The following is a 27,060-nucleotide window of genomic DNA, read 5'->3' as shown; positions in this document are numbered from 1 at the left end:
TGCTGATGTTGCTGTGGTTTACATAATGCTAATCTTGCTGTGGTCAATATAATGCTAATGTTGCTCTGGTTGACCTGATGCTAATGTTTCTTTGGTTGACATGTATGTCACGTACTCTTACTCTTCTTTCAAAGTGTTGATGATGTTGCTCCTACTACTTTTGTTGAGAAGTTGCTGCTGTTAACATGATGCTTATGTTTTGTTGACAATGTGTTGCCTACTTGCTGGTTGGTTTTCCGTGTGGTGTTTTACAACCAGATATTAAACTGCTGCATGCTGACTTGGTGATGCTTGAGGATGCAGATCTCTGATTTTGTTGGCTGCCTGGTTGCCAGATGGGTCCAGGGCTGTTGCTCAGTTTTTGCCAGATGTTGCTTACCTGTTTTTCAGCTGGTTGTTGAGATAAGAGTAGCTTCTGTTTGCGCCTAGTTTGGTATTTGGTGTAGACTGCGTGTTTTACTCATGATGGGGTTTGGTTTTGGATAGGTGTTTCACTTTGTTGTTAGGTTGGAAAGCTTCTGCTTTCTATAATATCAACTGGTTGTTTTAAAAGTATAATCACTGTTGAGTTCAGTATGCATTTAAGTGTTGTGTTGAGGTAAAAATAACATATATCACACAATACTTTGAACATACTTTTTAACACTTTGAGTCTGATTAAGAGCTAGCTATACTGATGAAACACAGCCTACCAGCTGTTGAAAACAGCAACACTCAAAGCTAACGTAAAACTTACTGTCAGTCTCTTGTCTTCAAGGTTGAATTCCATCAAGATGTTTTGAACAGGAATCTTTGTTTTTCTGACCTTTTCACCAGGTGTCAGTATCCTGCAGAAATCATCTGTGTGTAACTCAGTGAAACTATACACACTGCTTAGTTGCTTTGGTGAGTTGCATGAGATTCATGAAGGCTTACTGTTGCACGAAATATTTCACAATCAGTCAAGTATACTCGCCATATCTTTGTACTGCATGGTAGACAAGAGTACAGCTTTAATGAACTAAACAGCTACTCTGTTATGTATAGGGGCCAACAGCTCTGATGAAATTGAAGGCTTCAGTAATCTTCAAATGAATTTATTTGACAGTGCCAACTGACATTTCATTATCTTTTTTAAAGTTTGAAAAATTCCAACTTTGGAATTTCGCTTTATATACTGTTAGGTGATCCAATGAGCACTTCATTTGAAATATACTGTGGGTCTTAATTTCCAGCAAAACTATTGCTGTACGCCTGGTATTACTTCAGGTTCAGACAGGAGACAGAATCACTGATATGTCAGTTTTATCACCCGACATGCATTTCTTTGCATGGGTCACTAAGCAAATCAACTCCTCCGCTCTATGTAGAGCGGATTATGACCTTATAAATTTACTATGCAAAGCTTTTTGTATGTTCAACTGTTGGCTACATGTATATCAACTTCATAGGGGGGATAGTGGGATAAAAAAAATAAAAATTAGGGAAATCAAAACTCCTGGAGAGGACCAGGAACAGGGCCAGGAAAATCAAACGGATTGACAATCATCACCAGGAACAGGGCCAGGAAAATCAAACGGATTGACAATCATCACCAGGAACAGGGCCAGGAAAATCAAACGGATTGACAATCAACAGCTTAATTGCTTTTCTAATTTATCATTATTGGAAATAATGCAGACGGGCAGAACTATAGATCCCAGGGTGTCATTTTTTACAGGAAGCTGGCAGCTCTTTGCAGGGCTTCTGCCTCCTGTCTGAATCCAGCATTAGGTTGAGGTATTTTACTGATACACAAGAGGAACACAATCTAAGATACTACAAAAAAATAAAAAGTGCGCTGATGCTAAAACCTGATAACAGTTGCTGGATCAAATAAAAGCTCTATGGGTTGTTGTTTTACAAACCAAACAGGATTTATACTGTGTGACCTGGCCCTGTTGCATGCTTTCTTCAGAAAAACGTATTGGCATATTTGGCTACTTGTCAGAAAGTTTGCCCAGATTCAGTAATTAAAGATGTCACAGATGGCAACTGTTTCGGACTGTTTTAGCATGTGAAAAAAATGTTTTAAAGACTTAAAATTTTGTTGATTCATAACATCTGTTGAGAAGAGAATGTACCATTTATCAGCGCAGCATCAACTCTGTCATTATGGAGTGTCCCTCTGTGAACCTTATTTTCTTCAAGCCTCTTTGTTGACATCTGTGCTATTCCTTAACTCATTTATTCCCTGTCATTTATCTTTACAGCACAAATTATTGAACACTAAAGCTATAATAATGACTAGGATTGCGTTTGTTGTGATCTAACAAAAAATCTGGTGTGGCGCATGGTCTCATAATCCTTTTTAAATGAAGGATATTTTTTATCAGACTTGTAGAGAGACTGATTTACTTGACCTTTTTGTCAGCTCCCATTAAATGTTGCAACATTCCCCAAATCCATACCAAACACCACTGGTTTCCAGATGTCGGACCCCAAAAATGGGTGTGTTAAGTTTAAAAATTGGTCTCTGGGTTTTTCTGAAGCGAATAAAACATAAACAGTGTTGACCATTCCTTTATTCATTTGCTTGCAAGGTCATATCTGAGTATACTGAGAACATCAGGAAACCACTGGTCTCCTTTTTCTGCTCTTCATCTGATGGTAGTGTTGCTTTCTCCCCAGGTTGTAGGGCTGTTGTTTAGCAGTCAATATGGCAGTAGTCATCAGGCTGCAGGGTCTGCCCATAGTGGCTGGCACCATGGACATCAGACACTTCTTCTCTGGCCTCACCATTCCTGATGGGGGAGTGCACATCGTTGGGGGCGAACATGGCGAGGCCTTCATCGTCTTCGCCACTGACGAGGATGCTCGACTGGGAATGATGCGAACAGGCGGGTCGATTAAGGGGTCCAAAGTGTCCCTGTTGCTTAGCAGCAAGACAGAGATGCAGAACATGATTGAACTCAGCCGCCGCAGATTTGAAGCTGGGGCTGGGGCTGTGGAGATGGCTGCACCTACAGCAGGAAATGCCAACCGACAAGGTGGTGCTGCCCCCATACCCACAGTGCAGTCCGGGGCAGGGGGGAGAAGTGGTAGCCACGGAAACCAGGGTTTCAGTAATACCCCAGTATCTGTAACAGCAGCAAGCTCATCTCAGGAGCCACCAAGCAACAAAGCAGCAGCCAGCTTGGCCAGCATAGTGCCCAGTTTCCCGAACAGCTACAGCTCTGCTCCCACAATCACCACAGCTCTGGCATCACTCAATGCAGGTCCCCCACCCATGCCTCCACTTCCTAGCATGACTTCCATGCCCCCTCTGCCCACACTACCCACCATTCCAGTTCCTCCTCCAGTGTCTTCTCTCCCACCTGTCCCTAATGTCTCCCCGCTGTCCCAAGGACCTCCAGTGCCCCCTATGTCCCACCTCTCCCACATGTCCTCCCTACCTCCCTTTAACCCCTCCTTGCCTCCCCCAGCAGGCCTCGGCTCTGGCCTCCCTCTTGGAACCCACAACCCCATGCTTTTCAATCCACTTTCCCCCCTGGCTTCACTTGGACTTCAGGCCCATATGAAGGCTGCTGCTGCCGCCGCCACTGGGGCAGGAGTGGCTAGTCCAGATGAGTTATTTGTTTTTCTGCAGAACCTCCCGTTCACCTGCTCAGAAATTGATGTCAGGGAATTTTTTAGGGGTCTTAGTGTGGATGGGGTTCGTTTGCTGAGGGATGGTCAAGGTCGGCCATCTGGCAGGGCTATGGTCAAGTTCTTCTCGCCCCATGACAGTTTTGAAGCTGTGAAACGGGGAGGTGGCATGATGGGCCAAAGATTCATAGAGATCACCCCAGGCTCTGAGCGTCAATGGGCTAGCTTGAATGACAGCGGGACAGGCCACGTTCCTCACAATAGTAGCAAATCAAACAACAGCAATGACTCACAGGACCAGCAGCACCGCCGTGGTAATGCTGGGTCAGGAGGCAGGGATCAGCGTGGAAGGTCACGATCTCCCCTTCGGCAGGAGTTCTGTGTCTACCTAAAGGGCCTTCCATACGAAGCAGACAAGAAACAGATTAAGGAGTTCTTTAAGAATTTGGCCATTGTTGAGGACAGCGTCTACATTGCATATGGACCCAATGGGCGAGCCACAGGAGAAGGGTTTCTTGAATTCAAATCAGAACAGGACTACAAGAGTGCTCTGGGAGCTCACATGCAATACATGGGCTCCCGCTTTATTCAGGTTCATCCTATAAGCCGGAAGGGAATGCATGAAAAGATTGATTCCATCCGCAAACGCGAAGCAGCACAGGGTGATGGCAAGAACCAGGATGGCTTGAAAACACCTAGGAATTGCGCGCACATCACCAACATCCCTTACAATGTCTCCAAGAAGGATGTTCGTGCCTTCCTGGAGGGTGTGGGCCTCTACGAGGACACCCTGAAGGTCCTGACAGATAGCCATGGCAACGGTCTTGGTCAAGCGATTTTCCAGCTCCAAACTGAGGAAGATGCTCGAAAAGCTGAACGACTGCACCGACAAAAACTCAACGGTCGTGATGCCTTTATCCATCTGGTGACGTTTGAGCAGATGAAGGAAATTGAGAGAAATCCTCCTCCCCAGAACAAAAGGGGCCAACGCAACCAGAATCAGCAGAATCAGAATCAGCACCAGCAAGCTCAGCCTAGTCCTCAGCCACCTCAGATTAACCCATTTGCTGGAATGAGTGGGGAGGAGTTTAACTTCCTCAGAAACACCATGGGGAACCTAAACAGTGCCCCTTTTGTAACTCCATTCTCAGCACCAGGGAACGGACTGGCAGGCCCTCCTCCTCTCCCTCCACTGGCCACAGGACTCGGGGATGTGAATCTAGGCGTTGCTCCTCCACTAGTTGCAGGCCTTCCTGGAGCACCCATTTTGGAACCGCCAGGCTTTCGTCCTGGTGCTGCAGGAGGAGCTCCGTTCAGCCAAGATGGACTGAGAGGCTTAGTGCCCTTTGACAATGCCAACAGGAAAGGAAGTGGGGGAGGACAGAACCGAGGGGGAGGGGCCAACAACAACCAGGGACGCCCAGGGAGCGGGGCAGCTGGTGGACAGCAGGTATTCACTCCAGGGGCCGAAGGTCTCCGGAACCAGCCAGCCTCTGGAGGTTCAAACAATCCCAACAATCCACGAGGTGCTGCTGGCCCAACAATTGTAAAACTTCAGAACATGCCATTCACTGTAACCGTGGATGAGATCATGGACTTCTTCTATGGCTACCAGGTGCTGCAAGGCTCAGTGTGCTTACAGTTCAGTGAGAAAGGCATGCCAACTGGTGAGGCCATGGTGGCCTTCCAGAACCACGACGAGGCCACTGCCGCGGTCATGGACCTCAATGACCGACCTATTGGTGCACGAAAGGTCAAGATAAGTCTGGGTTAAAGTCCCACAACAGACTGTACGTGACATTTTACATTTGCTTGGATCAACGATCCTGGTGAAACACAGCAAACCTAATCCACACCTGGTTCTGGACTAAACTCAGTCGTCAGCAGCCCAATTTGGATATTTCCCTGCCCACTGACTTTCAGTCATGATTAAAGCTCCTTCCCCTGTGCGTAGCTATTGGCAGGTAAGCCCCGCCCCTCTGCAGTCTGTCTGACTGTAATCCAGACTTTGCTCTTTTCTGCAGCTGCTCCACTGACTTTGGTAGCGAAAACTGATGACGGTTATGATTATGATCTCGATTTCGGCAGGACCTTTCTTACCTTCTTTTCATGACAGTGCAGCTTTTTGTCAAATCATGTCCAGAGTTGACACACAGAACGCACTCTTTTGTTTCGTTACTATGGTAACACGATGATTGTAAAGTGGTGGACACGCATTGTCGCTATGTGCGCTTAAATGTGCTGTGCTGCTGTGGTTTAAAATTGACTCATGCTCTGTTGCTATGGTAATATCTTAACATTCTCTGTTGCTATGGTATTGATGAGCATCCACAGAATGGTGCCATGATTAAATGTCTACGTTCTGTTGCTGTGGTAACACCATGACCTGTCGCTACATTAAAATGTTCATGTTGTCTCTTGCTATGGTAAAACTCTGTTGCTATGGTTAAACATGCTTTAGATGAAAAGCCTTTCTACTGCAGTGCACCATTGCTGTGGTTAAGTCTTCACATTCCATGTTGCTATGGTAAGATTATGATTAAAAAAAAAAAAAAAAGCTATGTTGCCACGATCAAATGTTTGTGGTCTGTTGCTATATTGAAATGTTGTCATGTACCATTGCTGTGGTAAAAAAAATCAAGCTCTATTGCTGACACTGTTGCTATGGTAAAATGTTGATTAACTATTTTACATCAGTTTTCTGTTGCTGTGAAGAGGATGTGGAATTGACAGTTTGCTGACTCATGACTTGTTTTGTAAAATGGGGCTGCTGAATTCTTTCCATCTGTCACAATTTTATGCTGTTTGAATAATGCCATCCATCGAACCCACCTTTTCCACAGCACATGCTCTGTAGGTGTTTGGACTGTGGAGAGCTGAGATAAAGTCTGTAGAGTTTTTAGTTTGGTAGCTTTTTGTTGTATGTATGTTTGATAATGATTTAGATGTTTCCACCTTAAAGTTCATTTTCTTTCTATTGTCAGTGTGCACAAACATGTATGATTGAATAACCATACATAATGTGGAGTCACCTTTGCTTTGGTTAATAAAGGGACGTTCCTCACATGCGATGCGCCTTCTCTGACTCTGCTCTTCACTGTCTATATGACGGCAACTTGTCTGATTATGGGTTAAAGTCTCTTGTGCCTTTATTTGAAACTTGAATGGAAGACTGGGTTGGTTTTGTTAAGGATATAGATCAATTGATGTGAATGCCGTCAATAGGAGTTATTTTAAAATTTAACTCCATGCGACAGTTAATCAGTGATTTTAGCAAAATTTCATTAAACTACCAACTCTGCTAGCACCAAAGCTCAGTAGCTTTTATGTATTTGCCAGACAGTAGCTGCTTTGCGGTCTTTACAAATCTGGACTTAAACACATTTTTTTAAAAAGTCTTTCAGAAATGGCATATTTTACCATTACCAGCCCAGTTAAGGAGTTATCACATGAATTGGTTTTCAATGGGAATGGGTCCCCTGCATTGGTATTGTTTGTCTAAGTTGGCAACAGTAACATAGGAACTTGGGACTTGACAAGGTTTCGACTTGGTTGGTGATCAGTAGACCAATCAGAAGACCAACAAAGGGTCAATTGCTGGAACACTAATTATGTGAGAACTCCTCAGCTGGCCTGCTAATGGCAAGATATGACATTAACAGATTTAACACTCCATTGGGATTTTATTAATAGACGTGTCTCAACCAATACAGAGAAAAGATACCTCTTCACCTCATAGTAAACAATAATTTTGTTGTAAACAAACTTAAATGATGTGTATAACTAAGTTGCTCTTCTGTTCACCACCACATGAAGGATTTGATTGGCCCAGCAAAGATCTTCAGAACTTCAGACCGACTTTCCCCGCCCACGAAAATTTTGTACAAAGTTTAGGCTGGCTTCCTGCCCATCGTGGTACCGTAAGTCCAGAATAAAACAAATCCTGGTGTTAAATAATACACAGTATGTTAATGCAGGTGGTCAAAGATGCTTAGAGCTGCAGGAGCCAGTAATAATTTTGTTAGATTCCTCCTGGATGCTTTGCGTTCGTAATAGAAACAATCTATGCTTTACACTACAAAACTTTAGCACCCAGTATATTGTGGTTGCAGCCAGTCGCTGTACATCCTGAGAAATTTGGGCTTCTAAATGATTCAAACTCTACAGTAAAGTGCAGTTTTAAGCCCCTCCTTAGTAATAAGACTGCTTTTAATTTCCCAACAAAGTATTCAAGGAGAGAAATGGTGCTCACATTGAAGGTTTTTAGCCTGTTATTCAGAGATCAGCGTTTATGGTCAAGTTTATGTAAATATAATTAAATTGTTGGTGCAAAACACGTAACCCACTACAAGAACACCAGGTCTCTGGCCTCCATATTAGTGGGACTCAGTGGTAGTCTTTCATCTTTCCAAACAGAACAAAGCTAAAGTTACAACAGAAACCAAGCAAAGCAGAATAGGATGTGTCTGTCACCAACACCATTTATCCACAGTTATGTTCTGCTTTCGATGTTACTGCAGCTGCTCTGGTCTACTGGCAAGTGTTTTATGCCACAGTTCTTTCTCTACACATAGGCTCTCTTATACATTTTGTAATATTACACCTGAATAGTAGAAAGCATCAGTGGAAGTAATTTTGTCTGAAGAGGAATCGTCTGCTTTCAGGAAATGGTTAACCTCCAACCAGGTACATGAACAACTGAATGTGCATGCATTGTTGATGTTCGCGTGTGTGAGACAGGCCACAATAAAGTGCAGAGAAACTGAAATGAAAAATGGTGGTTGGTTATGAAGATTGTCTGTGTTGTTCCGCTTCCGTGTGGAGAAGGGAAATGCATTTGACTAAGAAAAAAAGATGAAAGGCTTCGGCAAAGGAGTGTGAAGAGAGTGTGGTGTGCGTTGGGTAGAGACAAAATTGTTGTTTATCATTCAACTACCCCTCCTGATTTATAGAAAGGGCAGATCTTACAGGTGAGTGGGTGCAAATTTTAAACAAACTATAAATGATTTATCAATTATAGAAGGTAAATATAGAATATATCAGTCTCGAAATGAAATAATCATTGCAACAAAAAAGGAAGATGCCAGTTGCTGCATAGTACACCGTAGGCTAGCCTGTAGATGGAAGATAACCAGCGGATGACTCATATTATTGTGGAGTTCAGGGGTGCCCACACTTTTTTGGCTTGCGAGCTACTTTTACAATCAGAATCAGAATAGACTTTATTGCCAAGCATGATCGTACATACAAGGAATTTGCTTTGGTGTTGTTTGACCAAGTCAAAGTGATCTACCCATATATATCCTAAGTCATATTAATTGTTGCTACAGTGTTAAAAGCTCTATCCATCTTTGTTTTTATTTTTATCAAGAAAAATTGGTGCACTGCACCTTTAGAAAAATAGCGCAGTCTCTTTAAGAAAGACGGTGGTCTTGAGTTGTTGTACTTGTGCGTGGCTGTGGATGTGTGCCGCTGAACTGAGGGCATGTTGCAAATATAAAGCAAAAATAAATAAAGATGAACGTTTGTCTTGCTGTTTGTTTTGGAGGTACAACAGATAAATTATTAGACTAACATCTAAAACATTTTTTTTCAATGGCACGCGATCTACCCGCACTGCCTTCGCGATCTACCGGTCGATCCCGATCGACGTAATGGGCACCCCTGGTGTAGATGATGTGTTAAGATGGTAGATATTGTTAATGGTGGCCTGCAGACAGTGTGTGGTAGTTGGTAGATTTTAGCCAATAGATGGTCCAACTATAATCATAGTTGCCAGTAAGATTGCCTGTACAGTAGGTAGGCCTATTGTGTGGTAGCCTGTAGATAATGCATTCAGATTAAAGCTTTTAGAATATAAATGGTGGCTTTTTTCTGGCAGCTTGTAGGACTACATGCTAGTGTTTATTGGTGGGCCTGTAAATTGATACAGTTAATGTTTGTTGTGATATCGGAACAAAAATAAAATAAACCAATTTTTGAGGACTTAAATTGTGGGACCAAATGATTAGGGTTTTTTTTTCTATGTAAATGCAGTTATATTGTCCTTGTACTTAGCAAGAGTATTTGTTTTGTAATTGTTATCAGGTAGCTGGTGTTCTTCAGAATTGGGGCTATATAATAAAGAAAGCATAGAATCGTGGATCAGGTGAATTAAATAACATCCAGTATAGCTTAGGGTTCTTTATTGTCTTACAGTCAGTTTGACAGTATTGCATTCATTATACTGTGTGTAAACATCTTCCAGATTTTAAGATGAATGATACATTTGGCTAGCGTTTAAGATTTTCACTAAAGAAAGGTGGTGGAGCTCTTCAAAACAGGAGTCTATGTAGTATTTCAGTTATGCCCCATTTACTCCCCAGGACTGCAATTTTCTGAGTTTCAGCCATTCCTGTTCTGCTGGTTTTTCAGACTCCAATGCAGTTCTGCTGCACAGAATGAAAAAAATAAATGTTATTGTTCTCTGTGGTGATGTTTGCTCCTACTTTGTTCTCTGTATTTCCTTTCCTATTTGCTTTAACTGTTGTGCATTATAATTAAGACTTTCCAATACTTCATCTGCGTCGTTAGACAGAGGATTATTGTGGCTTTTCGCAGTCGCACTTCCGGCAAAAAACTCTGCTCTTCAAAATAAAAGCCCAGAAGTTTTATAACATCCTTGGCATGTGTTATCTTTTATAATGGATTGTGCAGTCTGCTGTTTAAAAAGATCTTCACTGAAGATCCTCTGGTCCTGATCCTTGGTGATTTCACTTGGTGACGTCTTTCTCTTTGGAAGTTTTGTCATTTATCATCTTTGCTCCATAACTATGTTAAAGGACCAAACACAATCTGATATGGTGGATCTTGCAATGAGGTTTTCTGTTTCTGTTGTCAACTTTTGAAGTGGTATATTGTGGAACTTAATTGCAATTTAAAAAATTAAAATGAATAATTAAATCTTGATTTGTTAATGCACACATTGATTCTCCAAGTCGTCGTGCAGCCTCTTAGAGTCACCTTTAAATATGTGGCAGTGGAAATTTAACTAAGTCAGATGGTGTGCAATTCATCTTTGATTTGATAAATAATTTTGAAGACCTCAGCTCCCATACGAATATACTAAGACGTCCAGGGGTGTGTTTGATTAGTAGAAAACATGTAATCGAGAAGAATACATTGTGTTATTGTCTTAAATAGTTGTCATACTTGTCTATGGAGGGAGCACCCTTGGTTCTTCGGGACTGGAGGGACTGTGGACATTTGTCTTCTGGTGCTGCTTTCTTTGTGTTCATGGCATTGTGGGCTTTGCTTTATTTGAATTGCTGTTGTTACTGTAATTGTTATGATATCAACCAAAATGCTTATAGACAGTATATTTAATTCTGAAGTAGTAATTTGCGGTTCTATTGATTTTTGTTGGCAGAAAGTTTGAGTTGTTTCAGTTGGAAAATAATTAATTACATTAATTAGAAAAAGGTGTGCGCGTATAATTTCTGCTGGACTGTTGTATGACAAAACTGGATATTGTGAAACTATCCCTTAAACGTTTGTTGTATTGGCGCTTTTATTCTGAAGGAGCCTGGTGCGAAGTAGTCTGTTGCTTTTCTTTCTTTACCAGTTTGAGACACATCACTGTGAATCAAGGGGGCGTGACAGACTGACATCCTGTCCAATCAGAACACGGTCTTGCAACCTCTGTACAATCAGAGATCAGCTTGTCATGCGTGCCGCTCCCTGTTAGGCAAAATCTGCAGTACGAAGACAAACAACGGCTTTCTGTTTCAATTACAGCCACAAGCTTAAGCGACCGCAAATGTGAGTAAAAAATCGTTTAGGTAGCGTTTAATGAAAGTTTAATGTGTGTTTAATCCAGCGGAAAGGCGTCGTTTCCTGTTCCGGACTGTGTGGGAGTGGTTGTGCCCAGCCTGGTTGTTTGCTCGTGTGGTTTAAAGGATATAAAAAGTATAACGACTCTGATAAGGTGATTTTAAAAGTTTATACTGACATAATTTCGATTGTGTGTGTGTGTATGTGAGAAAGAAAGAGAGAGAGCTTGTGGTGTGTATTGCAACATGTGTTGTTTTAAAGCTGACTGGTTTTGCAGCTTCCATTGAAACTAATACTTGAGTTGCCTTCAGGTGCTGCAGTTAAATCCAATTATCAAGTAAGAAGTTACATCTAAATCAGGTGGGGTCAAATTTAGCAACATATAAGGTGTACCAGAGTCACCTGAGACCTTAACTTGACCAGTAAATAGGCAGGTGAACCTAAAGATAACAGCAAAGCAGGGGACATTTGTGTTCTGTTGAATTGTCTGATGGTTTGTGTTCATGTCAGACATGGTTTTGGTTTGTTATGGTTCTAGTTAAGGACAGAATCACATTATTTCTACACGGCCCAGTTTATTCACCACATCCTCTTACAAGAAGCTAAAGCTGCTGTTGAAGGAGATTGTACAGGCCTTGGTTTGTGCATTCAGCGTCTGTTGGAGGACTGGCAGCCTCTTTTACATGGGGAACATTTGTGTAGTCGTTTAGCTTTATCTCGAGATAACGGAGGCCTATGGTGCACCATACTCTGAGGTACACTTAATGTAAATGAGCAGGATAAGAAGGTTATGACTTTAGGTGGTGCAGCGGTGACAAAATGCAGTTGTTTAAGAGTCGGCTGGAGTTTGGACAATTATTAAAAAAACGCTTTGTTTGTATACAGTATTTGTAGTTCTTGGTTGATGAATGTTTTTACTGGTGGTATTTGAAATCAGTGGTGCTGCTCCTGCAGGCAGTATTGAGGTTATTCAACCAGAAGTTCCAGTTTAAAGTGTTGAGACTTCTTCTAGTTGTGTGGCATTGTTTGGTGCTACACTGATATTTAATGGCTATAAGAAAGCAGAGAGATTCACTTTATATTGTGTGTGTGTGTGTGTGTATATAAACCTTCAATAACGGATTCTCTTTGTGTTTATGTCGGGGGAACATCACCTTTTTAATTTCATAAAGCACAAAGCGGCTTATTTTACACATGGAGTTGTGTTTCTGATATCAATGAAGCTGTTCTGTAAAAATATTAGATTTCCCAAGCTGTGCTGATCTTAAGGTCTCTCTGCTCCCCTCAGATGGCGACAGACTGTGTCACTAAGGTGGAGCTGACCGTCTCCTGTACTAACCTGCTGGATAAAGATGTCGGCTCAAAGTCCGACCCTCTGTGTGTGCTGCTGCAGAAGTCAGGAAAAGACAGCTGGACTGAGGTAACATGGCAGTCACCCCACAGGCTGCATGTGTTTTTGTTTTATTGTGCATTTGTTTTCATGTTAGTTGATTAAAAACAAACCCACCCCCTTTCTGTGCCTGTCTTAGCTGGGACGTACTGAGCGTCTGAAGAACAACTCCAGCCCGTCCTTCAGTCAGCGTCTCAGAGTGGATTATCACTTTGAAGCGGTTCAGAATCTGAAGCTGGGCATCTACGACATCGACAACTCCACCTCTGACCTTGGTGACGACGACTACCTGGGAGGGGTGGAGGTAACACTGGGACAGGTATGCACCAAACATGACCAGGTTCAACACAAACACAAAATACCTGACTTATTAGAAAAGTTTTTTTTATTCCCTGACTCCCTTCAGTACTTCAGTCTCACCTTTTTTACATTTTTAATCCTCCTACGGTATATCAGTATTTTAAAAGCACGTAGGCTTGAGCAGATCCCTGTAAACCTTGCAAGTAAAGCTAAGTCATTAAAAGCTTCAAAGGCCTGCTGCTGATAATGTCTTTCATGTACGATTAACTTACCAATTACTTCTCAATTAAACAATGAATCATTTTGTCCAGAAAGGGTCACAGAGTAGCGAGAAATGAGCTGCATTACATCTAGATATTTAGTTTGCAGTCGAAGAAGACCAAGAAAAATAACTTATTCTCCCGTTTGAGAAGCTGAAATCTGAATATGTCTAGTAGATGACTTTGCAGTGTAGCCCAGTGTGGTTTCCAATAGGGTATTAACTCCCTCTGGAGGTCATTACTTATGATTTTAGGCAACAAGTCCTCAGTTCCTCCAGGGCAGAAATGATTCTCAGGGAGATAAAGTGTAAATCTACACTGCCCTCTACTGGACAAACTGTAGATAGTTAGGATGGATAGATGGACTTGAGTACAAACTATTAAAAGATAAAAATATAAAGTATAATGAGGTAGAAATTTATATTAAAAAAAAAAGTATATATAAGTATACATGTATGCAATATACAAAGATATGAAAATACAGGCTAAATATAATATGAATATACAACTTGCACAGTATATAAGTATATAAAAAATATTACAGCAAATAGGATATACAAATCTAGATGTGCTATATATAAGAGTATAAAATACTGAATGGACATGAAATATATTGTGGGTTTATGTAAATATCTCGCTCATATAAAGAGTTAATATGCTAATATAAAGAAGTTAAGTATATGAACAATATCTTTAAAAATATGTAAGATATATGTTTACAATGCAAGGTATGCGATATATAAATTCTGTATAAAATATGTAGAAGTAAAATCAGGATTTGGCAACCAGAGTCCAGAATAATTCACTGATACTGGATTGGACTCAGAGATGATGTTGTGTCTCCTCTGTGTGTTGCAGGTAGTTTCCAGTAAAACTCTGACCAGACCTCTGCAGCTGAAGCAAGGAAAACCTGCAGGGAAAGGATCCATCACGGTAGGTACCGTGTGTATGTGCATTGTTGCGAAGATTTAATTTTTATTTATATTTAAAATAGAAATTTTAATTATTTTCTAGACTTGTTCACAGTTTATCTTTAAATCAAGATGCATCCCATTACTTTTGATAAAGTAAAAGCTGAGTGTGTTTGTGTGTCTATAGATCACTGCTGAGGAGATAAAGGACAACAGAGCCATTGTGTTGGAGATGGAGGCTAAAAACCTTGACAAGAAGGTAACATTCATCTTCCTCTTCTCCTTGTCTTCGCCAGTCCCTAGGTTCTCAGTAGCTTCTAACTAATTGTGACATAATTAATCAGGTTGCACTATTAAAGCTTGAGGAAAGGCATAGTATGTCTAATATTTAGGAACAGAGCTACATGAGAAACTATGAAAGGACCTGTTTCATTTAAACTACCCAAATACACATCACATCTCCCAGCCGTTTGCCTAAGATGTAGCTTAGAGTAAAACACATCTTCGACGCTTTTCCTGGCCTCAACATTTACCATTTCTGTAGATAATGTAGGTCATATTGTCTTAATTCACAGCACTAATTTCTTAGTGCATCATGAAAAGGGACTCCATGGGCCTCCAACTTGAATCATACACTGTATCTTTGTACAGGGGGCATTGGCCAAAAATAAAACTTAAGCACATGTAGCAGGAGTAAAACCCAAGCCAGAACAAAAGACAAACCTATCTATCCTGTCCTGCTGTGATCTCCAATCTGCCCAGATTAAAAACCTGGTTTGCTCTTTACGTGGCTAAGGAAATCTGGTCGCTCTAATCTGTGCTGACTCTATCTTATCTTGACTTGACGTATTTAAGTGCAGTGACTGAGATGGCAGCATGTTGTCTTCTGTCTGTACAGGACACGTTTGGGAAGTCTGATCCATTCCTGGAGTTCTTTAAACAAGGAGACGATGGAAAGTGGCAGCTGGTCTACAGAACAGAGGTAAACATGAACACACTATTTATCTTCACCTCATCATGTTTAAAACCCGATTCTAAATTAAAAGCACTGGAAACTCACACACATATTGACGCTACAGAGACATAGCTTTGATTTATATCTACAAAAGATCGGCTGAAGTCTGATCCGGTCATTTTCAAAATGCCTGGATCGCTCCAAATACTGATAAGGACATTCCTAGTTTTTAATAACTATCCTGGTACACAAAAGAAAAGCCCTGGACTGTTTGATAATGAAACAGAAAATGAGTCTCCACTGTGACTTTCTGTGTTTCTGTATGTAGAAATGTTGTAACACACATTTTGAACAGCCACATGACACACCATACACATTAAAAACACATCAACACATTCTGACCAGTCAGTATCACTATAACAACAACAAGAGCCAGTCCATCAGCTGTGTGAGTTTATAGGTGCTGTTAAATTACTGCAGATGTTCGTCAGACTGCTGTAGAAGAAAGTCTCTTATGTTCTTTCAGCTTGGTTGTTCTTTAAATTATAAAACTGGTCAGGTATTTGCTGAATATGCACAGAGACACAACTTTGTTTCTGTTGCAGACAGGGAGTTAAAAGACTAAATTATAAGTTGGGGCACTTTCTTCTTTCTGTGTGTGTTTTTGCGTGTAGGTGGTGAAGAACAATCTAAATCCCAGCTGGAAAAAGTTCAGCGTTCCTCTGCAGACGTTCTGCTCCAGCGACCTCGACCGACCGCTGAAGGTTCCACCAATTAGAATCCAGTCAGTCATAACAATCAATCAAATCTTCAGCCGTTCCACTGAACCTCCTCTTCCTCCTCCTCTTCCTCCTGCAGGTCGATTGTTCTGATTACGACAGCGACGGGTCTCACGATCTGATTGGTTCCTTCACCACTAAAGTCTCTGAGCTGCAGAAAACTGCACATGGTTCACTGGTGAGTTCCCTGAACAACAAACATCTTTGTGTTGGACGGTCAGAGGTCTTTAATAAACTGTGTGCTGCGTTGTCCTCCAGGTGCAATTCGACTGCATCCACCCTGAGAAACAGAAGAAGAAGAAGAGCTACAAGAACTCCGGAGTTGTCATAGTGAAGAGCTGCAAGGTAGAGACTACATTACCCAGAGTTCTCCTGTTGAAGCTGCTGGCTAAAAGCACTTGCTGTCAGGTTCTTAACAAATGACTTCCTCTTTGAACAAAGATTTGTGACTGGTTGAGTTTGATGGAAACTGTTCACAGCCTCACAGGAAGCTTTAAAACCTGCAGACACTACTAAAGAAAAACTTAATTGATTTTTATTTGAGTGCAGCTTTAGAAAAACTAATTGTCACTGAGGCAATTAGAAGGACAAGCAGGAAGAGACAGAATACTTGCGTAATGGAAATTCATTCAAGTTAATAATAAAAACCCTTTTAGTGTTGTGAAGTGGGCAGGTACAGAGTTGAGAGTCTCAGCTTTGTGATGACCCAATTGAAGAGCAGTGTGAGCAACATATACAGTTTAGGGATGTCGAGATTCACCGATTCATATCGGTGGTCCGATACAAACATTTGCGATGCGACTGCACCGGTAGATTCAAGGTGCGTCGGATATAATTTACGGGTGAATTTGCGGTGCATCTCTTCTAGTCTGTCTGCACCGGTAAATACCATTGTTAAATCGATTATTTCATGTTGTAGTATCTATTCCCTGTCTTATCCTATTTTCCGAGGCAACCTGAATGCACCATCGCGTCCTTGAGCACTGACGCAAACAGGTGTTGTACACAACAAATATGGAGGCAAACGAGAACGACTTGTGCAGCGATCATTCTTTGTAAGATGGAATTAGAGCCATTTATGTTCACTATTCAGTCAACTAACTGAAACACTGTCAAGCACAGCATCAGTCTAGCAGACAGTAGTATGTGTTGCTGGTCATATTGTTTGCACTATGCACATTGTTAATACTGTGCTTTCTGAAACAGTTCAACTGTGAAGTTTTATACATTTTGTATAATTATAGAGACAGAGAACATAATTAGGAGTAAGGAGTGCTTATTATAGATAAAATTGAATGCTGTCTGTACATACTGAATCATGTCTTTTTTTAAATATGATTTCTTGGCTTGCTCCATAAAAAAACTACCAAATATTAAATACATCCCTCAAATTGATACATAGAGTAAAGCAGAATTTTGCTATTGAGGTAAGAAACCTGATATGGGCTAATAGTCTCTCATACTGCAACTAACTGTATCGAATGATCACATCATATCGAACCGAATCCTTTTATAATTTAGTCATATCGTTATCAAATCATTTTTGAATCGCATCGTATCTTGAACAGGAGTGAATCGTATCGCATCGTATTGACAGGGAGCTTCAGTGTATCATAAATGTATCGTATTGATGGCAGCATATCGAGATGCGTATCGAATCGGCCTCAGTGGTGGAGATATACATCCCTAATACAGTTGGTTGATATATGGAGGTAAACACCCCAAACCTTTACTGCAAGGAAACGGTAAAATGTCTTGTTTTCAACCACCAAATTCACTAAGCCCATGGCAAGCTTGGAGCAGCGGTGATTATTTTCTTTCAAATAGGAAGCTGTGACAAGAAGAGCTTGTTACATCCATACACTATAAATGGTTTCTCTTTATTTACCTGTAAACATTTTGGATGTGAATCATACAAGAGGATTAAATAGACAACCAGAGCCTGGCTCGTCCACTAGAGACAATGAACTTTCTGGATGGGGTGGATGGAGCTTTAAATAGAAGTCTATTTGGGACTCCATATCAGTGTGCCGTTTGTTAGTGCAGATGCATCTGTCTGTTCGGGACATGTTGATCCTGACCTCTCTTACGGGGAATGTCAGGAAATCCCTCAGCATTTAGTTTTACATTTAAGAGTGTACTGGGAGGAAACTGCATTGCTTCAATTTATTGCTCCTCACCCCTTGCTGGCTTGAATCCTTTAATATAGCTGTGGTTCTGAACGGGATATTGGTGTGATATTAACAGCTGTTTATGGAAAGACTCAATTCGAAATGTGAGTCACTGTCTTGAAGAAGACCAAGAGGAGAACGTGTACCCAGCCCGGAGGGTTACCGGGGCCCCACCCTGGAGCCAGGCCTGGGGCTGGGGCTCGTGGGCGAGCGCCTGGTGTCCGGGCTTTCGCCCATGGGGTCCGGCCGGGCCCAGCCCGAACGGGAGACATGGGCTCACCTTCCTGTAGGCCCACCACCCGCAGGAGGAATATGAAAGGTCCGGTGCAATGGAGATCGGGCAGCAGACCAAGGCGGGGGCCTTGGCGGTCTGATCCTCGGTTATGGAAGCTGGCTTTCGGAACATGGAACGTCACCTCTCTGGCGGGGAAGGAACCGGAGCTTGTGGAAGAGGTTGAGCGCTATCGACTAGATATAGTCGGCCTCACCTCGACACATAGCGTCGGCTCTGGAACCCAAGTCCTCGAGAGGGGTTGGACCCTCTTCTTTGCTGGAGTTGCTCCGGGTGAGAGGCGGAAGGCCGGGGTGGGCTTTTGGCTTGCCCCTGGACTATCGGCCTGTACGTTGGGGTTCTCCCGGGTGGACGAAAGGGTTGCTTCCCTGCGCCTTCGGGTCGGGGAACGGGTCCTGACTGTTGTCTGCGCATATGCGCCAAACAGCAGTTCAGAGTACCCGCCCTTTTTGGAGTCCCTAGGACGGACGCTGGATGGCGCCCCGACTGGGGACTCCATTGTCGTGCTGGGAGACTTCAGCGCTCATGTGGGCAATGACAGCGTGACCTGGAGGGGCGTGATTGGGAGGAACGGCCTGCCTGATCTGAACCCGAGTGGTGTTCAGTTATTGGACTTCTGTGCGAGTCGCAGTTTGTCCATAACTAACACCATGTTCGAACATAAGGTTGTTCATCGGTGCTCTTGGCACCATGACGGCCTAGGTCGTAGGTCGATGATTGACTTTGTAGTCGTATCATCTGACCTGCGACCGTATGTTCTGGAAACTCGGGTAAAGAGAGGAGCAGAGCTGTCAACTGATCACCACCTGGTGGTGAGTTGGATCAGATGGCGGGGGAAGACGCCTCGCAGACCTGGTAGGCCCAAACGAGTAGTGAGGGTCTGCTGGGAACGCCTGGTGGAGGAACCTGTCAACATGGTCTTCAACTCCCACCTCCGGCAGAGCTTCAACCACATCCCGGGGGTGGTGGGGGACATTGAGTCCGAATGGGCCATGTTCCGCTCCGCCATTGTGGAGGCGGCTGTTGCAAGTTGCGGCGGTAACCCCCGAACCTGCTGGTGGACACCGGAGGTGAGGGGAGCCGTCAGGCTGAAGAAGGAGGCCTACAGGGCATGGCTTGTCTGTGGGTCTCCTGAAGCAGCTGACCGGTACCGGATGGCCAGGCGGTCTGCGGCGAGGGCAGTCGCTGAGGCAAAAACTCGGGCGTGGGAGGAGTTCGGTGAGGCTATGGAAGAAGACTATCGATCGGCTCCGAAGAGATTCTGGCAAACCGTCCGGCGCCTCAGGGGTGGTAGGCGGCAACACGCTCACACTGTTCTCAGTGGGGGTGGTGAGCTGCTGACATCAACTGAGGATATAGTCGGGCGGTGGAAGGAATACTTTGAGGAGCTCCTCAATCCCACCAACACGTATTCCATAGAGGAAACGGAGCCGGAGGGCCTGGGGTTGGACCATCCAATCTCTGGGGCAGAAGTCGCCGAGGTAGTAAAACAACTCCGCGGCGGTGGAGCTCCGGGAGCGGATGAGATCCGCCCTGGGTATCTCAAGGCTCTGGATGTTGTAGGGCTGTCTTGGTTGACACGCCTCTGCAACATTGCGTGGACATCGGGGGCAGTACCTCTGGAGTGGCAGTCCGGGGTGGTGGTCCCCATTTTTAAAAAGGGGGACCAGAGGGTGTGTTCCAACTATAGGGGGATCACACTCCTCAGCCTCCCTGGCAAGGTCTATGCCAGGGTGCTGGAAAAGAGGGTCCGGTCGATGGTTGAACCTCAGATCGAGGAGGAACAATGCGGTTTTCGTCCCGGACGTGGAACCATGGACCAGCTCTTTACCCTCACTAGGGTGCTGGAGGGGAAATGGGAGTTTGCCCAACCAGTCCACATGTGTTTTGTGGATCTGGAGAAGGCTTACGACCGTGTCCCCAGGAGCATCCTGTGGGGGGTGCTCCGGGAGTATGGGGTGGATGGCTCCTTACTAAGGGCCATTCAGTCCCTGTACCAAAGGAGTGCGAGTTTGGTCCGTGTAGCCGGTAGTAAGTCGGACCTGTTCCCAGTGAGGGTTGGACTCCGCCAGGGCTGCCCTTTGTCACAGGTTCTGTTCATAACTTTTATGGACAGAATTTCTAGGCGCAGCCGGGTGGGGGAGGGTGTTGTGTTCGGTGATCGGAGGATCCCGTCCCTGCTTTTTGCGGATGACGTGGTCCTCTTAGCTTCATCGAACAGCGACCTTCAGCTCCTGCTGGGGCGGTTCGCAGCCGAGTGTGAAGCGGCTGGGATGAAGATCAGCACCTCCAAGTCTGAGGCCATGGTCCTCAGTCGGAAAAGGGTGGATTGCCCACTCCGGGTCGGGGAGGAGGTCCTGCTTCAAGTGGAGGAGTTCAAGTATCTCGGGGTCTTGTTCACGAGTGAGGGTAAAAGGGAGCGAGAGATCGACAGGCGGATCGGAGCGGCATCTGCAGTGATGCGGATGCTTAACCGGTCGGTCGTGGTGAAGAGAGAGCTAAGCCGAAAGGCGAAGCTCTCAATTTACCGGTCGATCTACGTTCCAATCCTCACCTATGGTCATGAACTTTGGGTAATGACCGAAAGAACAAGATCACGAATACAAGCGGCCGAAATGAGTTTCCTTCGTAGGGTGGCCGGGCTCAGCCTTAGAGATAGGGTTAGGAGCTCGGACATACGGGAGGAGCTCAGAGTAGAACCGCTGCTCCTCCACGTCGAGAGGAGTCAGTTGAGGTGGCTAGGGCATCTGGTAAGGATGCCTCCCGGACGCCTCCCGGGAGAGGTGTTTCGGGCATGTCCCACCGGTAGGAGACCTCGAGGCCGACCCAGGACACGATGGAGGGATTATATCTCTCGTCTGGCCTGGGAACGCCTGGGGGTTCCTCCGGAGGAGCTGGCGGAAGTGGCTGGGGAGAGGGCTGTCTGGGCTTCCCTGCTGAAGCTGTTGCCCCCGCGACCCGGACCCGGATAAGCGGAAGACGACGACGACGACGAGTCACTGTTACGCTCAAGCTCTTGTTGCCGTTGTTATGTCGTCATTTGTTTAAAAGTGACCTGGTCACTGTGTCAGTTTGTAGCTTTATATCTATATACCAGTAGTGTGAATAAAAACATTTACAGCAGCTAAGGCTTTTGTGCATCACTGTCTTTTTTCCACTATACTATTGTATAAAGCTTCACTGATTGATTTCCTGTGTTTGTGTGCAGCTGGCGACTCAGTACACCTTCCTGGACTACGTGATGGGCGGCTGCCAGATCAACTTCACTGTAGGTCAACATCAATGAACATGCACTCATTTTAATTATTTTATTTTTATCAGCTTAATATCACATCCAAATATACAAATATTTACAGAATGATTTTTGTAGCAAGATGTTTGATATTGAGATCTTTGTGAACGGATATACAAACTTTTCAGTCAATAAATTACCTCTTAATTGATTTCTGTAGGGATATCCGAATCAATTTTTTTTTTTGCCCACCAAACAGATACAGATCTTTTAATATTCAGTATCAGACGATCCAAGTCCTGATCCGAACTTAAATAAACAGAATCTCCTCCTCTGTTGATTCATAAAGGCTTTTCTTGACTTACTCATATTCTCTCAGATCACATGTGCACTGTGCGACTGGATTAAGTCGAGTAAATAAAGCTGTTGGAGCTAATGTAATGAGGAGGGGGTCGCTCTCTTTAAAAGAAGAAAAAGAAGTCGACGATAGCCAACCGCATTAAAACAGAAGAGGAAGAGATGCTTTGACCCTACAAGGACATGGTTTTGGTTTATAGCGGACCTAAAATAAATAACTAGAAAAGATTGGCCTTGGCTGAAGTCCGTAATCATTTAAAAAAATGTCTGGATTGGCCCTGACACAGATCAGGACATCCCTAGTTTATAGACCGGTTAAAGTAACATGTAACGGGGATTGTTGATTTATTTATATTGTTCTGCTTGTACAGTACTTTGGTTCAACGGAGGTTGTTTTTAATGTGCTTTAGAAATAAACTTTGACTTGACTTGACTTGACTTGTAAATGAAGGCTGTAGATTAATGAATGTCTCAACGCTGTAGGTTGGGATCGACTTTACCGGCTCTAATGGTGACCCTCGCTCACCCAACTCTCTCCATTACATGAGTCCGGATGGGCTGAACCAGTACCTGTCTGCTCTGTGGTCCGTGGGTCAGGTGGTCCAGGACTACGACACGTTAGTAAACACTCAAACACAAACAGCACCCTGCAGCTACACAGTTGAACTCTATAGCACAAACCCTGTAACTACAAGCGTCAGTCTACTACTTACACCACAAATCTTGAACATACATCCTACAAAATCCTTACTCAGTCTAACATCAGTTATTCTGTGTTCCTGCTTTAGTGATAAACTCTTCCCAGCGTTCGGTTTCGGAGCCAAACTACCTCCAGACTACCAGGTCAGCTCTCTAACCAACCATTCACAACACAGCTTTCCACAGGATCTGTCGGCCTCTCTAGTGTGACATGATTTTTAGCCCTGAACCTACTCAGGGGTTAAATTAAAAACCCTTTGTGTTGTTGATCCTCCAGGCGGCGCACCATGAGTTTGCCCTCAACTTTAACCCTGCTAACCCCTACTGTCAAGGTACACGCACATAATCACAGTCCTCTTTTTAATATTTAACTAGTGGCCCATGTAAGTTATTTGATAATATCTGATTGTTTATACTTGTATAAGTCTCTAAGTAGAATTTACTGTTTAAAAATTGTCTCTCTTTTTTTGATTCCGTTAGATTTCCATAATAAAAGCCATTCAAGCCCCCATTTCTTTTCCCTTCATGTTTGTTTGGATTGTTTCAGAAGCTCGGCAAATGCAGAATATTTTCATCTTCATGTTTCTCTGTTTCTCTCAGGCATTCAGGGCATTGTCGAAGCCTACAGGATGGCTCTGCCTCAGCTCAGACTCTCTGGACCCACAAACTTTTCTCCTATTATCAACCATGTTGCTTCCATCGCCGCCACCGCCGCACAGGCTAACAGCGCCTCTGTGAGGACACACACAAAACCACACAAACAAAAAACAAAAGATCAAACACACGATCAGAATTTGACCTGTGACTGTGTTGTCTCCACAGCAATACTATGTCCTCCTCATCCTCACTGACGGCGAGATCACCGACTTTGACCAGACCAGGGATGCCATAGTTCGCGCATCGCGGCTGCCCCTGTCAATCATTATTGTGGGCGTGGGACCAGCGGACTTTAAGGCCATGGAGCTTCTGGACGGAGACGACGGCAAGCTGAAGTCGACGGTCGGGGAGGCCGTCGCCAGGGACATCGTCCAGTTCGTCCCGTACAGACAGTTCAAAGATGTAAGTCTCCGTGTGAATAAAAAGATAAAAAATGAAGAGCTATCCCTTGTGGGACCGGATCAAATTTCACAGAAATTTTAAAAATCTGGTCCCAAGATCTGAAGAGACTTTAAATCTCTAAATCTGTCTGAGGCTGTGAACATGAAGACGTTTGTGTTCATGGACAAAGTTGACTGACCTGTGAGGTGCCAGGATCAGTACTTAAACCCTGCAGGACTCATTTATCAGTATCAGCCCTCTGACTTAGTCAAATCCGATAGTTATCTACCTGTAGGACATCAGGGAAACACTGGGTTCCTTTGTGACCTCTCAGACTTCTATGCATCTTGCGTTTGGATGATCTTTGTTAGCTGATTTTCCTGAAAAAACAAGTGTGAGATGTGTGAAAATGTACTGATGTTTTGTTTTTCTACATTTTATGCACAAATGTTGAAAAATCTGAAGGGCGCAAATACTTTTAAGCAGCACTGAATACGTTTTAAGACGAACTTAAAGGGCTCCAGACATTAACATCACATCTTCTCTTTCTTGTCCAGGGTCCATCGACGGCTTTGGCTCAGTCTGTCCTCGCCGAGGTTCCCAATCAACTGGTCTCTTACTTCAAAATGAGAGGCCTCGATCCATCTGCAAAAGCCGCTGCCAAATCCTAGACCACCACCTGCATTCCTCAAAACCGGAGACCCATCCTTATCTCATTCCAGACCCAAATCATTCTCCTCCGCTCAGCCTCCAACCCCCAAAACTGACCAACCCTTGAAAGACCAACCTGATGTGTCAACCAGTCACAGAGTATTATCCTCTGTCAGCCAATCAGGATGCCTGAAGCAATCATCCCATTTTTTTTTTATTAGTCCTTTTTTTTAAAATCTGTTTTATAATCTCTTTTTCTCTTCTCTTCAGATAGTGTAATGATAATTATATTCTACATATTCCTTCTGCTGCTTCCATTGTAACTATGCAGATCACACGTGTTTGCTAGCATGTGTATGATCATCACGCACACACACACACATGCTGTCGGCCATATTGATCCCACCGCCATTACCGTTGCCATAGTAACACCAGAAGGTTACAGATCAGTTGTGATTGTGTGTTCCTCTGAAACTGAAAAGGAAAGTGGTGTCATCGCATTTATTTCAGTGCAGATTTATCTTAGCAGACTCTAGTGGACGTTAGAGAAACTGCAGCTACTTGCACTTCGCCACAACCATCACTGTTGCCATAGTGACACTATGCACCTTGTCCAGCTCTGTGTGTGTGGTTCTCATTAGCTTTATCGATCAGATGCCAATACTTTGCACTTAGCCTTTGCACAAATGCTGGAAAACTGTATTATGAATGATATTATATACTCTTTACATAGCTTTAATTCTATAGCCTTAATATGAACTTAACCGTAGCCTTAATGTAGGTTTTAGTGTAGCCGCTATGACTCCCGCTCAGCAGCTTCTGCCTGAATGCTTCTGGACTGTTTTGTCTCGACTCTCTTTGGTTTGTTGATGCTGCCATGTTGGCTCCCAGCGTAGAACTCACCAGACACGTTTCACACATTGTTCACAGGTCAGACAGCCCATCGGGAAGTCATCTGTTAATCGTTTAATCAGCAGGAATCAGATGTGGAAAGAGGCCATAGAGACACCGAAAGAATAAGATGGGCTTCATGCAGCTGAGGTACAGATTGATGTCCCTGCCATATTAAGGCAAACAGCAACAAAAGAACAAATAAAAATAAAAACTCCCTAACAAGTTAATCATTAATAATCATGAAATGCAAAATAATATGGATGGGTTCTAAAAGTAAAGACGGTGTTTTAGAGCAAAGTGCCTTATTGAATAAACTGGTGGAAACTCTTCAGACTTGAATGTTTGCTGGGAGCCAACATGGTTGCCTCTACAGCACAGTGTCATCACTGCAGACTGTCGTGTGCATTTGTACTTTTTGAAGTTGTAGGATAAAAAAAAAAAAAAAAGACTTCAAGTTAATTATAAACAAAACTCAGATTTAAGGCTGAAAATTGTTTTACTTTCACAATACTATTGCTTTTTTTTGATCACTAAAGCCAAGAACTATCCTGGGGACGAAAAACCTTATGAGGAAGTTCCTCTGCCTGAGTTTCAACTTAACTTTCTCTTCTCCTCATTCATACACAGGGAGATATTTGATGTGGATTTGAGATGAGGAGAAGGTGAAACTATGGCCATTGTTGTTAAGAGTTAAGCTGGCTAATCTTGAAAAAGGGAGAAAGAACCTTTAGTTCCTTGAAAAGTTGCTAGAAATCGAATGTACAGGATTTGTTACGTGGAACTTCTCATGAGTGAGCAGCATCTCACTTAAAGTTTGCCTTATTTCTGTTTCTACACTAAAGACTGGATACTGATACTGGAACGGCCCAAACACACCAACAGTATTAAAATGTGTCAAAACCAATGTTTACTGGAGCTCAGCTACATTTTTTATCATTTAAAGACACTGCTGTCAGCTCTTCACCTGAAACCACTATTAAATGCATTCGTTTTTTTCTTCATTACGCATAATAGATAAACAATGAGAGGGATCCAAAGAAGATGTCCCTGTCTAAACTTGAACATTGCAGTTTGTAGTCAGCACTGTAACCTTTAAAGCACCAGCTTCATTTGATTAAAATCACCTTTTAACCACTTCTCATCACTGCTTGTGTAGATGTTCAAGGAAACAACTGAACATGTTTCACTCATTAAGAAATAATGATAATTATTTCCATTTTTTTTTTTTAGATCTTTACATTTGGGAGTTCGTTCAAGCAAGATCTTTGTATTTGTTTATTGTTTGTAGCTCTGTGGTTTATCTTTGATCAGCGTCATCTGGGAGCAGTTTAACCATCTGAGCTCTAAGATTATTCTGGCAAACATATCAGTTTTGTATTTTTAGTTGAAACTGTGTTTTTTGTCATTTTGCTCCAGTTTTCTTTCTTTCAAAAATAAAAACAGTAACTGCCACATGTCTCCTGCTCACAGACTCATAGCCTCCTGAAGTTCTTTACTTTCTGAAACATTTTTGCAGAGAAGTTTTGAATGACAGGCCTGTTTATGTTTTGATTAATCAGTACGCAAAGACGATGAAAGTGTCGCTCTGGAGAATCAATCCTTCCTGTGTTGGGTGTGTTGACTGTTCATCATAATCTGTATGATCGTCACCGTCTTCTTCTCCAGCTTCTTCTTCTTCTTTTCCTTCTTCAAAAAAGAAGGAGCAAATTTTTT

At 43.2% G+C, this 27,060-nt stretch overlaps 1 protein-coding gene across 6 annotated transcripts in view; it reads left to right on the top strand.

Annotated features, from left to right (window-relative positions):
* The window catches only part of cpne1 (copine I), a 29,689-nt gene extending 2,886 nt beyond the window's left edge, over positions 1 to 26,803 (top strand). Inside the window, exons 2-17 of one of the 6 annotated variants that reach the window (XM_084543927.1) lie at positions 817 to 885; positions 12,707 to 12,838; positions 12,948 to 13,127; positions 14,227 to 14,301; positions 14,467 to 14,538; positions 15,178 to 15,261; positions 15,909 to 15,998; positions 16,093 to 16,191; positions 16,272 to 16,358; positions 21,685 to 21,744; positions 22,549 to 22,682; positions 22,854 to 22,908; positions 23,042 to 23,096; positions 23,365 to 23,498; positions 23,587 to 23,823; positions 24,360 to 26,803. In XM_084543927.1, the coding sequence (XP_084400053.1) occupies positions 12,707 to 12,838; positions 12,948 to 13,127; positions 14,227 to 14,301; positions 14,467 to 14,538; positions 15,178 to 15,261; positions 15,909 to 15,998; positions 16,093 to 16,191; positions 16,272 to 16,358; positions 21,685 to 21,744; positions 22,549 to 22,682; positions 22,854 to 22,908; positions 23,042 to 23,096; positions 23,365 to 23,498; positions 23,587 to 23,823; positions 24,360 to 24,473 (1,608 nt within the window). In that variant the 5' untranslated portion in view covers positions 817 to 885 and the 3' untranslated portion in view covers positions 24,474 to 26,803. The other 5 variants (XM_084543926.1, XM_084543928.1, XM_084543925.1 and 2 more) reach the window with 5 other exon arrangements.
* Positions 26,804 to 27,060: the final 257 nt, after the last annotated feature.

This window comes from Chelon labrosus (genome assembly GCF_963514085.1).
Source record: "Chelon labrosus genome assembly, chromosome: 4".
Lineage (NCBI taxonomy): Eukaryota > Metazoa > Chordata > Actinopteri > Mugiliformes > Mugilidae > Chelon > Chelon labrosus.
Note: the sequence above shows the minus strand (reverse complement) of the source record. Positions and strands in the feature narration are given on the sequence as shown.